General features: G+C 39.5%; 1 protein-coding gene across 4 annotated transcripts in view; it reads left to right on the plus strand.

Moving 5' to 3' along the window:
• Positions 1-14,393, plus strand: part of FILIP1 (filamin A interacting protein 1) — a 103,154-nt gene that overhangs the window by 41,189 nt on the left and 47,572 nt on the right. For all 4 annotated transcript variants that reach the window (XM_082755603.1, XM_082755604.1, XM_082755605.1 and 1 more), the window contains one exon: positions 2,569-2,847. In XM_082755603.1, coding sequence (XP_082611729.1) covers positions 2,575-2,847 — 273 coding nt within the window. In that variant the 5' untranslated portion in view covers positions 2,569-2,574. The remainder of the gene's footprint in view (positions 1-2,568; positions 2,848-14,393) is intronic.

The following is a 14,393-nucleotide window of genomic DNA, read 5'->3' on the forward strand; positions in this document are numbered from 1 at the left end:
ACACACTGCTTAAGCATTCAGGAAGTTAAAGGCCATTGTATACCTGTATCACACATTGTTTGGATAGGAGCTGACCTACAATGCAAGGAATCTCATCATGAAACTCTCTCTCTCAAAAACATTGGGTCTAATTCACTCCTCATTCATGCTGCTGGCTGAATTCCACCGAATTAATGAAGTTAAGACATGAGTAACCAATGATAATAAAAAGCCAATCTTCCTTCTGAATGTGAAACTACCAAAATGCAAGGCTAATCTGAGTAGGAGATTTATAATACTGGCCTACCTCAAGTAAGTAGCAAGCCCTAGCAGGCCCAGCCTAACATTAGCCAAGCAGATTAGTCAATGTATTTTAGGGTTTGCCCCACCACTACTATCTGCTACACTGAGATCCTTATCAGCAAAATGTGTGATGTTGAGAAGCATCTGTTTGAATAATGAACAAGCTGCAAACTAAATCCAGAGGTGAATTTAAGTGAAAAGAAAGATTTGGAAGCAGAGGAATATTCCTCATTAGATTTACTGATACAGAAACTGGGCAAGTTTAAGACATACAGACCCTTCTTCAGCTTTCTTCTATTTGTTTTGCTCATGCAACTAAAACAAGATACATCTCTGTACAAATTTTACTTTTCCAGTATTCTTAGACTATCTTGGGTAAACGTGGCTTAAGTAAAAATGGAGGCAGCAGGAGATACAACCATACACATAATTAAGTTGAAGTTAGGCAACATAAATTTCTGGTGGTTTCCCTTGACTGCTATACAAGCAATTTCAAGTAAGATGATTTTTTAAGAGATTAACGTAATTTAAATTTGCACTGCCTTACATTTTACCTCTAAGTTTGACACTGAACCAAATCTAAATTCATTCTTGCCTTTTTATTTCATATGGCTGACGTATCCTGATGCCAAATAGCAATCAAGGCCACCTACATTTAAGCATGGACAATCATTACAAAGACCTACTTCAACACAGGAAGACCACATAATAGAAATACGGGTCCATATATAAGCATGTCTGAGTATGTTTTGTACATCTTTTTAATACTGATAAGTAATGAAATACGCACGGCTGAATCCATCCTGTGTTCTGCCATTGTTGTTTAGTGACAGAGAATGAAACTTTACAGGATAAATGGGATTTTAAGGGGTGTCAATCTCCCCAGCCAAGTCTGCAGGGTCAAGGGAGAAAAGGGAGAGACAGTTATAGAAGGAGAAAACGGACAGGCAGATTAAGCTAATTTTAGCTGAATGTGTTGATGGTTGATAAATCAAAAAGGGATGACAGATAAGAAAGAAGAGAACTGTGAAAAAAATCTGAAGACAAGGGCAAGTTGTTTAACTTGATATTGCTGAGCAGCATCCAGCAGAGGGAATCATCTTTGATGAAGATGATTCACGGAAAGGATTATTTTAGCAGCTGTGTTTTATATGACACCAAAGCTACGTTACTTGTAAACTAAATGGTCCCAGGGCCCCATTCTGTCCATGAGGTCAAATAGCACAACCTGGCTGTGCTTGCACTACTGAGCTCTTCTGTTCCAGAACAGGGGGGCTGCATCTGCACTGTCTTTTGGACTGGTCCCTGGTGTGGGACAAGAACTGGCTGGGAGAGTGGTAGTTCTCCTGGACCAGAAGTGTGCCAAGGAGCTGCAAATAGTTTGATAATACAGAAAGTCAAGTGTCAGAGCTCAGGAATATTTGCTTCACCAATGTTCTAGGATAGATATAGCCTAAGCGTGCAGTGTAGGTGCTTTAAGAGAACAGAGACGTGAATGTTCAATAACCAAGACCTAACATTTTGCAGAAACAGTGAATCTTCTGGAAGGAAGGACTGCTTTGATCATGGCCATTTACCTCTTATTGTTTTCATGCCTTCTTGTGCTTTTTATTCAAACTTCTTTTCAGCTTTCCTTCATTGCACTTGCAGCCTAATGATCTCATGCAGTATTTATCCTAAAATGCAGTTTACCACTTGATTTAGTCTACATTCCCAAGTTTTCTTAGTTACCTGGAACAAAACCAATGCTTCACTGAGGGGAGCTATAGAGTGACCATTGCTTATCATGCATTGTCACTCCACTCTCTCATAAAGACTTTATGCTTAAGGAACATACTTTTTGAGAATTTAAATTGCATTTCTGCCTTTCAGGTAAACCTTGTGTTAAAATAGGGCCTACTTCAGCAAGCTGTTTTGTTCAGTAGTAGTTAATTGCAAATAATCAAAACGTTGATTTTTGGAAAGGTCACCCTGGAAAATGTTTGTTATTATTTTCCTGCATCACTTTAGGCTCCATACATTGTAGCTCATATCAGTGTCCTGGCATGCTGACAAGCAGGGTTACTCTTACTTTAGGACTCCATTAAATTTATAATCAATGCTCTGGATTCACTGTCTGCCACACACAAAGTTACTGAAAAATTTGAGCTTTGTGCCCCCTTCCTTTGAGCATGACAGTATATTTCTGTATTTAGAAGACTGTTGTTCTGCCAAAAGGCAGTATTTCTGCTGTGGCTTTTTGTAAATAGTTTTGTTTATAAAATGCACCTTTATGTTTCTTTCTAGGTAGGGATGAGATCCCGAAACCAAGGCGGAGAAAGCTCGTCTAACGGGCACTTCTCCAATTCCAAGCCTGTCATCAGCCATGCAGAGAACGAAAAACTCCAGGATGATGCCAAGAAAAAGAACAAACCTCATCGGAAGGAAGATGAGGTCATGGTTTCAGCAACTGTCAAACGGCACTCAAGATCACCTGGGCCTAGTGAACGAAAGAACAAGAAGTCCATAGAGCTCTCTAAAGAGGACTTGATCAAACTCCTCAGTATAATGGAAGGAGAACTGCAGGTAAATTAAACAACTTTTTAAATGTATTTTCTATTTATCTATATATTCTTAGGCTGTCCAAGAATCATGGGGCTCAAGAGACAGTGACATGCAAATGTAAGGCAAAGGACCATAAGGAGAGTGCTAGTTGGTTTCTAACAGGATAGTCACAGTTTTAAGTACTGCTTAATTTACCATGTCTATCTGCAGCTACTGTAGCAAGTGATATTACAAACACCTGTCAGAACTGATGAAGAAAGGGGAGTCTGATGGTCTTCAATGCTTAAAAAGAGGCACAAAACAACCACAGGAGAATCAGGTCAGAAAAAGACAACAAATACAGTGAGTGCAATTACAGTCTTAAATACAAATATTCCAGGGAGAAATCCAGAAGTCACTAATACTGGAAAAGGTCTTAAGATAGCCCAGGACCTTATGCATACTCAGGGAATTGCTCAGGTCTCAGTCAAAGCTCTGCCTGTCCCACCTGACCTCCAGCACTATCTGCACATCCCCTTCCTTGCAAAGGTCCATTGGTTTTCTTTCCTGGAGCAGTGCTCACTCGGAAGTTTACTCAGTTGTCCAGATTTGCATATTTATTCAACCCAGTAATAAGTCTGCTACGGCAGACAGCTTAGGTTTGTGTTTAACTCACATCCCCCTAATTTCCATCCAGTTTCAAAGGTTCTCTTTAACAATAATAAATCACTGAACTCTCAGGAGTCTCAGCCATTAGGGAAAATGCAATTTCAAAATGAAAAGCTGAAACACAGTATTTGAAAAAGTCAGTGTGAAGACTTCTGACTTTTTATAACTTATCCCCATTTGCATTAGGACTGCTTGCCAAATTTATACATTCTTTTGTTTCCACTCTAATGCTATTTTTCAGTGAATCTGTGGACAAGCAGAAAAAACTTGTCTAACCTGTGTGAAAACATACTATATTGTGATGTCTTATTTCTACGTAACCATTATTTAGCATTTCACATCAGGCTTTAGTTTTTCCCTGAAATTTGCATTCATTTTTATCATCTTATCTGATTAAGGGAAGCAATTGTTTTAGAAGTGATCCATTAATTTATTTGGTACATGAGTCATCTGAGTTATACCATTACTGCAACTCTGTGATTTCATCTCACTTCAGGTTGTCAGAAAGCACTTTCAAGTTTCAGGAAATATGCATTTAAAGTAAATAGTTGTGTCACAAAGACCAAGAACAGTCATTTGGCAGTGAAAAACTGGGGAAAAAGGCAAAAAAAAAAATCTGCTGAATGCAATTTTGCTATGAAAAAAATTGTATCATTATAGAACAGTAGTCATAGTCATAGCACTTCCTTTTACTTTATACAAAAACTAGTATGTGTTAATTCCTAAAATATGGAGCTAGCATGCAGCTCTGGGGGTGAGTAGAGCCAAATCTGGTTATAAACATATTGTTCTCATGTAGTTCAGAAAGATTTACCCTGAAGTCACCTTTGTGGTCTTCAAAGGGGATGTGAAGAAAGTCACTAATACTTCATGGGTGACATTAAATGTGGTCTTTATTCTTATCTCCGAGTAACTCTCTTGGTCAACACATGGAGCTGTGGCTCTTTGTCCTTGTCCTCCACTTCATAGCCAAGTTACACAACCTTTAAAGGGCTGCCCACATTCTCATTATCCCTATGAGGAAGATGGGGATAACTGCCATCTTCTGTTAGTATGGGTTGAAAATCCTCACCAAGGTTATACATGCATTGTCCCGCACAATACTTTTAGGGATATTCCTATGTAGAAGCCCCACAGAGACGTTAGGCTGCGCTAAAGCATCCCAGCATCACAGGAGGCTTCTGAGGACAAACACACTGACAGCTGTAAAGTGCATCTCTTTGTCTGCTCCCTCCAGACAGCGACAAGAATCATTTATGTTTTTAAGCCATCGGAGTTTTAAATTTCATTTCAAAACCCCCTGTTTGAGGCAGTTATTTAGCTGGTACCTGTGTTGAACCATTTCTGAAGTGGGCAAGCTACAGCTCTTTGGCCTGAGATGAGAGCCTGGCTTTGACACTGCAAATGAGGATGAGCCAAGGCAGACTCCAGCCAAGTAAATACTCTGGTATTACCTCCTGGCTGTCACAGTGACCTAATACACTGAGTCATTTTGTGGCTTTTCATTTACAGATCTGTACAGACATTGCTAGTGACTGGCTGGCATTTTGTTGGACTGGCAAATCAGACTGTGGGTTTATTTTGAAGCCACTTCAATATTGGCAAAGCAAACAGTGTATAGGCACATGTAAGGAGATTTTTGTTGTGAGAATAACAGTGGGCCATACCTATAGGGTCATCCAATAATTTCTGAAGAAAAAAGTGCAGTAAAATACACTGACTATTTACTCAGCAGCCAGCAGCAGAGGCCTTACATCTGTACTACTGAACAGTGTGCAGGGTGACACTGCCTTGCACTCTCCAAACAGAGAGCCCAGTTGGGGATGCTATGGTCATGGCAACCATGGGCTTCCGCAGATTAAATTAAAAACTCTACATATGCTTCATGTGCTTAGTTCTCTATTTTCACCTGACATCGTAGCAAACACAGTCACAAGCCATGTTGCTCCAGGTATCAGTTCTGAGTCCTTACTTTGGGACTTGATCTCCCAGCTGTAATTTTGAAAGGTGAAAGTGCCAGTAAACTGTGAAGACATGCCTCAGCAGTGATGTTTATGTCTTCTTCTTCTTTTCTTTTTTTTCTTTTTTACTCTTTATTATAATGACCTCAGGTAGCTTGCTTTCGTTTTAGCTTCCAGTGCCAAGTTGGACTTGGCTTTGCCTGTCGTCAAGTTTCTTGGCTGGGCCCTGTGCTCTTACTGCATGTAGAGAAGAGAAACTTTTCATCAACTTCTGAGGTCACTGGAGCTTAGGCCTTATTTTGTAAGAAAACAAAAGGGGAGAAAAAGTATACAGGAGCTACAGTGATGAAAATGTGTCCCAGTATACATGGCAGGAGAGCTCTTAAGTGCAGCCTCTTTGGAGGAGAGTGAGCAGAAAACAGACTGATGACAGGAATTGATTTGAAAGGCCTTGTAGCTCAGTAGAGGGTCTTTTTTCTTGAGGGCTCCCACTGCTCATATAATAAACCAGTGATTACATGGTCTCTAACATGCATTGGATACACAGAGATAAAAGATCCATGAAGGTGTTTTCTCCATATACAAGGGAAAAAAATAATCTGATAATGCCATTGGAATAAATTGGACTATGAATCACAGTGTTAATTTGTCTGATTGTTGCAGTTGTTTCAGTCAAACCAATGTGTAAATATTACTAATTACAAAGCAGCACAGACAGCATGAATCTCTACAATGACTACATAATCCTATCTGTGGTAAACAGATTCTTGTCCAACAGCCCATATATTTGGCCTGTATGCTTTCTGAGCAGTGACTGTTTTTCTCCAGCAATATCAGCACTGATTTTCAACATTTCCTGATTAGGGGTCTGAGAGGAAATGGGGGGCAGTATTCATACATGTTTACCATGCACTCTTTTATTGCATGTTCAGGGGAAAAAAAAAAAAAAAAATATATATATATATATATATATATATATATATAAAAGTTTGTTTAAAAACTACAAATTATTTAATTTTTTAAGAGAATTCATTCCTTTGTTAGGTTCTATGCCTGTTGCCAGACAGATGAAACTTTAAGTTTGGGAGGCAGTTTTCTGTATTTCACACCAATTAAACCAGGACCAACTTTTGCACTCAAGGCCTTTGTTATAGTCTGTGCTTTGCAGCATTTCTCCAGTGCAGAAATGGCATCACCCCTTGCAGCTCAGCCACGCGTTCTGTTGCCTCACCCAGTGAGGTCCTTTGCACTCTTTAGGACAGATGGACTGTCTTCCAGCTTCTATTTGACAGAACCAGGTAGAGCTTGCCTTCAGGCTGTTTCCAGACGTTCTTCTTGACCTGGGCATTTCAGGGGAGGGTTTGCAGAGTTGGGTGACGACACTGTTGTGTTTTCTCTGGGAAATACTTAGGTACAAGCAGCTGTACATCCTGCTGTGAGGGAAATCCTCTCTCATAACAAACTCAAATAGCCGGTTCCCACATGGGTAGTATAGTAGCTAGAGCATGTTAACATTTTAAAAGACATTTTAGCACTTTACCACCTGCCTTTCTATCAGAAGACTAAGCTTTGTATATGTAAAGGGTGAAAGGAAAATTATTTCCTGTTTCCATTTTCTGTTTTCTTCCTTTTTTATATATGTACATCTTTTATTAAAACATTTTATTCTATTTTTACTCTATTTTATTCTATGATAACTATGAAATAAAATGACTTTATGAAACTGTGCTATACAGCAATCATGTTTTAAATAGCTTACCTCTCTCTACTGTTTAATGCTCGATGTGTTTGTAGATGGCAGTCACACACCTTCTGAGTCTTTACTTCACTGTGCTAGCTGTGCCACCTTCATTTTCTATAGCAGAAGAAGCTTCCCACTCTTTCAATCATCATTTGATCAGCACCAGTTGCACTCTAGCTTTGTCTTTCCTAAATGTCTGCAGCTAGAACTGTACATAGTGTCTCAAACATTGGTTTTAATATTTCATTTTCTATGCTGAAATGGCTTTACTTGGCCCTTCCATCCCTTGATAAAATGATTGATATATGAAATGGTTTGACTTAGTTGCTGTAGTTGTATTATTTTTCTCCTTCTTCCTCTTGCTGCAATGTGTTAACTTTCATGCAATGCCTTAAACTGCTTTTGTTTATTGAACTGCTTTGTCAAGGAAACCTGAGTTTCCTAAGAAGCTGAAACACCACTGTGACAGACATCTCAATATTACTTAGTTAAAAACACCATACAAATTCCTATATTTTTTCTTCCGTGCCTTTCTTGATACTCTTGAATACATACAATTGAATATTGAGTTCCCCAACAGCTCAAGATCTGGAAATACTTTAAATAGGTGGGTGGAAATCAGACGTGTTTCTTTTGGGTAATGTTACAGTTGCAAGATAAAGCTGGGAAAACACGCCACAGCACTGATCCAGAGGGAAGAATACAAAGCATAGTGAAGAGGAAAGAGCTTCCAACTGATCACTAGTCATATCTCCCAGTTTGAGAAGCTGTAGTTATCTGTAGAGAAGCTTGAGTAAGTAAAGGATGGGTAAAGCCACAGAAAAGTGTGTGTAGAGTAGCTTTACCTAAGTGTTTATAACTGTGAAATCTTGTTAATTGGATTGACATAGTTTAGTATTTTCTGAATATATCACACAGACAAAATTCAAATCCCCCTACAGAAAAACCTTGGCATAGACAGAGCTACAGGGAAAAAGTGAGGATAGGGTTAATCTGAGGAGAGAGAGGTGACAAGGATAATAGAATGAGAGGAAAGAGTTTGGGCAACAGAAGAAAAAGAGTGTAAGGAAAGGGGGATGCAACAGTGATAAATGGATACAAGTTAGAAATGTGGAAAAGGGATGTAGAAATGACAAGAGGATGAGGAGACAGATGGTATGGGCTAGCATAGCAATATCACTACGAGGAGCTAAACAATTCTCTCCTGTCTGACTGAGTCCTTGTTTGTTTGTTTGTGTTTTCTTCGTGGAGCAGGCTTTTTCAGGACAAAATTTAGGGTAGATTTCAGACCACAAATTTATAGCCAGAGATGAATTTTGCCTAGAATAGTGTGCTTTTCTTCAATTCACAACCATTGCTGTGCAAAATGCATGAAATACAGGGTTTGTCTAGCAAGTCACAGAAATTATGAATTTTAAAATAGAATCCTGCTGGTTTATGAAAAAAAAAAAAGAAAAGATAAAAAAAAAAGATAATACAATTCACTGAAATATAGTTAAATTGTGCTATTCAGGCAATTTACTACTGTGAAGTCAAGGGCAGAGGTACTATCAATTATAGTAATGAAAAAATCATAGAATGGTTTGGGTTGGAAGGGACCTTAAAGATCATCTAATTCCAACCCCCCTACCATGGGCAGGGACACCTCCCACTAGATCCAGTTGCCCAAAGGCCCATCCAGCCTAGCTTTGAACACCTCCAGGGATGGGGCATCCATAGCTTCTCTGGGCAACCTGTGCCAGTGCTTTACCACCCTCTAAGTAAAGAATTTCTCCTAAATGTCTAACCTAAATCTAAAAAAGTTTTTTACTTTAAAGCCATCACTTTTTGTGATGGTTTTGTGATGGACACTTTTGTGACAGACACGATCATCTATTTGGTAATAAAACTGCTTTAGAATTACATGTTTTTCAAAGTCATTATCTTTAATAAAATGTCAGTATGACTGGACAGCTGTAGGCTGAAAACCACTTCCACAGAGTTTTAACATCCTTCTCTGCTAATGCCTGAACTGCACTCACTAGAGCTAGATCATGTTGTTTAGACTTGGAGGGTCAGCTGGACAGGAAGGAATACTGGAATAACTGTTTCTGATCCACTAAACATCTTGTCTAGAGGGGAGGGAAGAAGATGAGCAGCTTTTTTTTTTTTTTTTTTTTTTTTTTTTTTAATTAATGCATTTCTGTACAAAATGTAACAGAAAGTACTGCCCCAGATCAACTTTAAGTTTTTGTCTTGGGACCAGTGTCCTTAACTGATCCTCCTTTGCAATCTTCTTCAAATCATTTTAGTCACCTGATGTCACTTGACCAGGTTTTTATTTGTTTGGTTTTTGTTTTGTTTTTTTTCATGTACATAATAAGAATTGTACACTCAGTGCAACAATAATGAGAACATGTATGTCATTTCTCATTTTCCTGGGAAAAGGCTCACTCTGTGGGAGAGAACATGGCCAACCAATTTGTGATAGATGCTAGATGCATGGACTTTCTGCCTTTAAAATATCTGGGATTCTCAGGAGAGCTTGCAGTAAGCATATCTCTTATGTGTCATACTGCTGTCCAGTCCTCTGAGTCACCAGCTGTTAATTTAACATTTCAGTTGTAGCTAAGTCTGTTTTTATTAACTTTGCTGTCCCCGTTGTGTATTTATTAAGTTTGTGTCTCCTATTCTCCAGCTGACAATCAGATAAGCTCTTGAGAGCAAAACTGATTATTTTCCATCCAAAATGAGTTTTAATAAAAGCAAATATAAGCCTTTATATAACAACTGTGAGAACATGGCTATCTGAGAAAGTGTCTTGTTTCTAGGGTTAAAGGCTCCACCTATTGGTTGACTAAAACGAGAGAAATGCAATATTTCAATATAGAAAATGGCTGGTCCTACTGAACATCCTGTGTCTTGCCACATTTTTGCGAAACTGCTGGCTTCAGTGTAAGACTTTGCATGAGGTCCAAAGTAAAACGAGCTCAGTGACATATGTCTGAGAGCTGTGCACACACGACACTCAAACTGATGCAGGGCTGAGAGATCATTAAGGGAAATCCTTTTCTAAGACAGGAATGGTTTGAATTTTTGCAAATGAAGAGCGTCTTACCCTGGAAATGACTATTTTTATTTGGAAAATAAAATAAAATAAAATAAAATAAAATAAAATAAAATAAAATAAAATAAAAACATAAATTCTTCCAAGCCAGCAAAATTAGTGGAACTGACTGAACCAAGTACAGTTAGAAGGTACCTTCCAGGTGTTTGTGGCCTTTGTGTTTAGACAAGACAGGAGCAGAAGTGTTGATGGAGTCAGTTTTATAATGAAAGCCCATTTACCAAGATTGTCCCAGGCAGTTTCAGCAGTTCAGGCAAAATGGTAGTTTGAAAGCTCCGGTATTGTTCCTGGGGATGCAACGGGGAGATGGAGAAGGGAGAGGACATCTGAGAGAAACTTGGGGAAGACAAGAGGAAGGACAGATGTTGAACACAATCAGGGGGATTTTGGAGACAGTGGGAGGCTATGAGGACATTGTGGGCATTGGCAGGAGTCCTCATTCTGCACCTTTCATTGTCTGCCCTCGCAAAGTCACTTTTCTCTAAGAGCTTGCTCCCCTTCCCTTGTCTCCTCTGACTATTCCTCTGCTCAAGTAATTGGCTGTACTGGTAAGTGCTCGCTGTAATGCAACCCTGCTATTCTTGCCCATTCATCAGTCATCAGTAACTTGAATGCGTATCCGTGGAGCACAGAGCACTGGAAAACATTTTGTTGAAGCCAACAAAATGCTTGGACAAGAGAAAGTTGTGTATACAGTTTATTACACATGTATACACGCTTGCTGCTGTTGGTATCCTGCTCTGAGTTATGCAGTCTCTGCAGACAAGGCAGAAGGATTTCCTCTGAACTTCGTCATCCTGACAGTTATGGCCCCAGTGGCACCAGCTTGTCTCTCACTCTGACCTACTCCACACATGCTCATTCCTGCCAGAAGCCAGCTAGATGACTGCAGAAAGAAACACCTGTTTGGGTTTGTTCCTCTCAGAGAAACACCAAGAGGTACATGTACTTACACCAGCATCTTCTAGTGCTTACCTGACGTTCAGGTCAGACCATCTAATTTCAAGTGCTTCAGATTCTCACAGAGGCAATGAAGCACTTTCAAAAACCAGTTTGTAGAGCTTGAGTTGCACGTCTAATTAAGATGATTTTAAGTTTCCCATGGACTTCAGCAAATTGGATGGTAATGTAGAAATGCATAAACATGGAAGAAACAGAGGAATACAGTGAAATGAAGAGAAGAGAAACGATATTGATGTCCCAGTGCTGTATTTTTCCGTAGCATTCAAAACCTTAGAACCTGGGGATCTTGTATGTATTAATGAATTAAGTCTCCTGACATTCCTGGGAAGTATTATTTCTTTTACAAAATGGAAACTGGAGCATTATGAAGGTTAAATCATATGTGGTAAACACTGGAAAGAGGTTAATGGACAGAACATGGATCTCTTGAGTTATGGTCCAGACTTTTTACTGTAGCATTAAAGGGAAGATTATAACACAAGAAAGAGGAAAGGAAATGCTTTTCCTTTCATTACCCTTTCATAAGTCATCTTTTTTTTTTTTCCTCTCTCTTAATTATGTGCTAACTGATCATAAAATAATTTGTTACAAAGGGAAGGTCTCAAAGGAAGGCACCTTACTACACAAGTCCAGTAATACAAAGACACCTTAATGTGTGTGAAAAGTATTGCAATTTTACTGATTTCCTCTGCTGCTAAAGTGCCTCATGATCTGCCGCTCACCTAGGATGTGGAAAGCTGCAGAACATTTCCTTAGCATGAAAAAAGGCAGAGGAGGCACTTATGCTATTGGAGTTTTCTATGTCTGATTTGGTGTACCACAACCAGGGGGTCTCCTCTGCCTTTGCAAGCATTGTAGTGACTGCCAGCTGCTGCTCTGAGATGTTAAGCTGATTTGTTAATTACCTCATTTGTTAGGTTGCACACCACAACACAGCAGCCACGTACCAGCCAGGAACTGTGAATGCAGTCACTCCTGCACTGGCGTTAACGATTCTCCCTGCGCAAGTGTCCAAAAAGGTGCTTTAACAGATGTTCCTCCCTCTCCCTGCTGGCTGCTTGCATCAATGCGGGGCCTCCGCTTGCTGCCGGGCTTCAGGTCATGTGCAAAATGTTATTATACGCTTAAAGTTGGCTGAGACGTATGGTCTGAATGGCTGGATACGGTAAACCCAAACCAGCGGGGTTAGCCCTGGCGGTGCATTCCTGAAGTATGTAAAGCACATCCCAACATGCAGATTTGTGCGCATAATTGAAGGTGACCTCCTGTATCTGTCTCTCCGTGCCGAGTAAATCATGACACTGTAATTCTTCATGCTGCAGTAACTGCCCTGCGATTTGATAATATCGAGCAAAACGCTCTTTCAGTGTGAAAAGGCAGGATAACCCAGACCCTAATAATTCTGAAAACATCAAGCAGTGTGGAGTTAATACTTCTCGAGGCCTTACCATGGGAATTTTCTGGCTGTGGCCCAGACTACAGATAATTAATTATGTCAGTGAAAGGCTCTGGTGGCCTGTTTTCTTCAGAAAAAAGTGACATCATCCATGGAGCTCTCTGGCAATAAAGCAGAACAAAGCTGTGTGGGCAGGAAATAACAGACAGATGTCTTCTAGTGCTCATTTGATCTGTTTCGAAGCTTGCTGTAAGAAGTAATATACTGTTCAGTACTGCTTCTCCTCAGCTCTCCAATCTTTAGTGCGGATGTTTTTAAACATAAGAGGCCAAATTAATTCTTCTGGAGCCACTTCAGAGGATTTATGCAATGGTTGAGCTGGTCTATCACGTGCCTCTTCTTCAGTATTGATTTTAGGAGGACTTTCTGTGTTATCACTGTAAGATAACTCACAGCAGGATGAGATACACCACGTAGTTCCAAGGGCTTTGTACAGGGCCAGAAAGTTCTGTGCGGTATGAACAATACAGGACAACCCTGTTTTACATCACCAGTGTCACAAGACATCACTTGTATTTCCTGGTATATTACACTAAACTTTTGTACAAAAAGCACTGGAGGTCACTTCTCAGCACTGAACTCATCTCTCTACTTCCAGCACAAATCACTTACACAGACCCGAGTCCAGAAATGTTAGAAGAAATTAGTGCAAGTGAACTCCACAGTTTTAAGTATCAGGGAAGTTAGCTAAGATGACAGGAAAGAAAAAACCTTGCATTGTCTTCTTTGCAAGAAAAACAATGCATACATGTCATTACCTACCATTTTCAATGGCTAGAACCATTAGGTGAGTGATGCAAACGTGGCTACTTCAGACATCCAGTATAGGAAACAAAAATATTTCTTGAGTTTCTAGCAAAAATGAGCTTTGTATGATGCAATATACAGTAAAACATCTAACTTCCTAGCTTTGAAGCACTAAATGTATCTGTCCCTGAAAATAAGTTTACATTCAATCCTTGCAGCAGTATGTAGGGATAGCCTGGGGAAGCAAGCCTGTAGCAGGTGTTGTTCTATTAGGCAGGGTAAGTTTTATTAATTTCTCTATTTGTGCTCATAGTATCACAATACAAAATGAATAAAGTTTGGTTTCTTTTTAGTTGCTTGAATTTCCTTCCAATGTAAGAAAAGAAGGGAAGTTACTGAGTATAAACATGCGGATTAGTGTTAGGAAAGTTTTACAGATAGAGTTTTTCAACTACTGTTGCCCAAAGATGCTGTCTTCATTAAATTAAACTAAACAAAAATGCTGTGGGTCTCTAATGGGAATTTTCAGAAACAAGACTATTCCTGCTGGCTGTGACACAGCATGAGCGTGTTCTGGATAGTGCAGAAAGCAGTGTGAGAGCATCCTCCCAATTTCCTTTAGAGGCATGCCTTGGTCGTGATGTTTGCTAGCTCTAGGTGAAGTTTGCGAAGTCTGCTGGAATTTAGGAAATCAGACACTGGGAAGATCACAACATTGCATGGAGAACCTGTGACCTTATCTAGTTTCTGATGCAGTGCGGGGCAGCTGTTGCACTATTAATAACCTGAGCTGTGTGAAGCACAAGTAACAACACCACAAGTAACAAATTAAGGTTCCTGTCTGTGGTTTTATAGTTATTTCTTGCCATTAATCACTAGCAAGAAAAACATGATTTCATAAACATTAAACCTCTGTTACTTGGTGTTTTCACTCATGCAGGCATA

Source organism: Aythya marila (genome assembly GCF_965140915.1).
Source record: "Aythya marila genome assembly, chromosome: 3".
NCBI lineage: Eukaryota > Metazoa > Chordata > Aves > Anseriformes > Anatidae > Aythya > Aythya marila.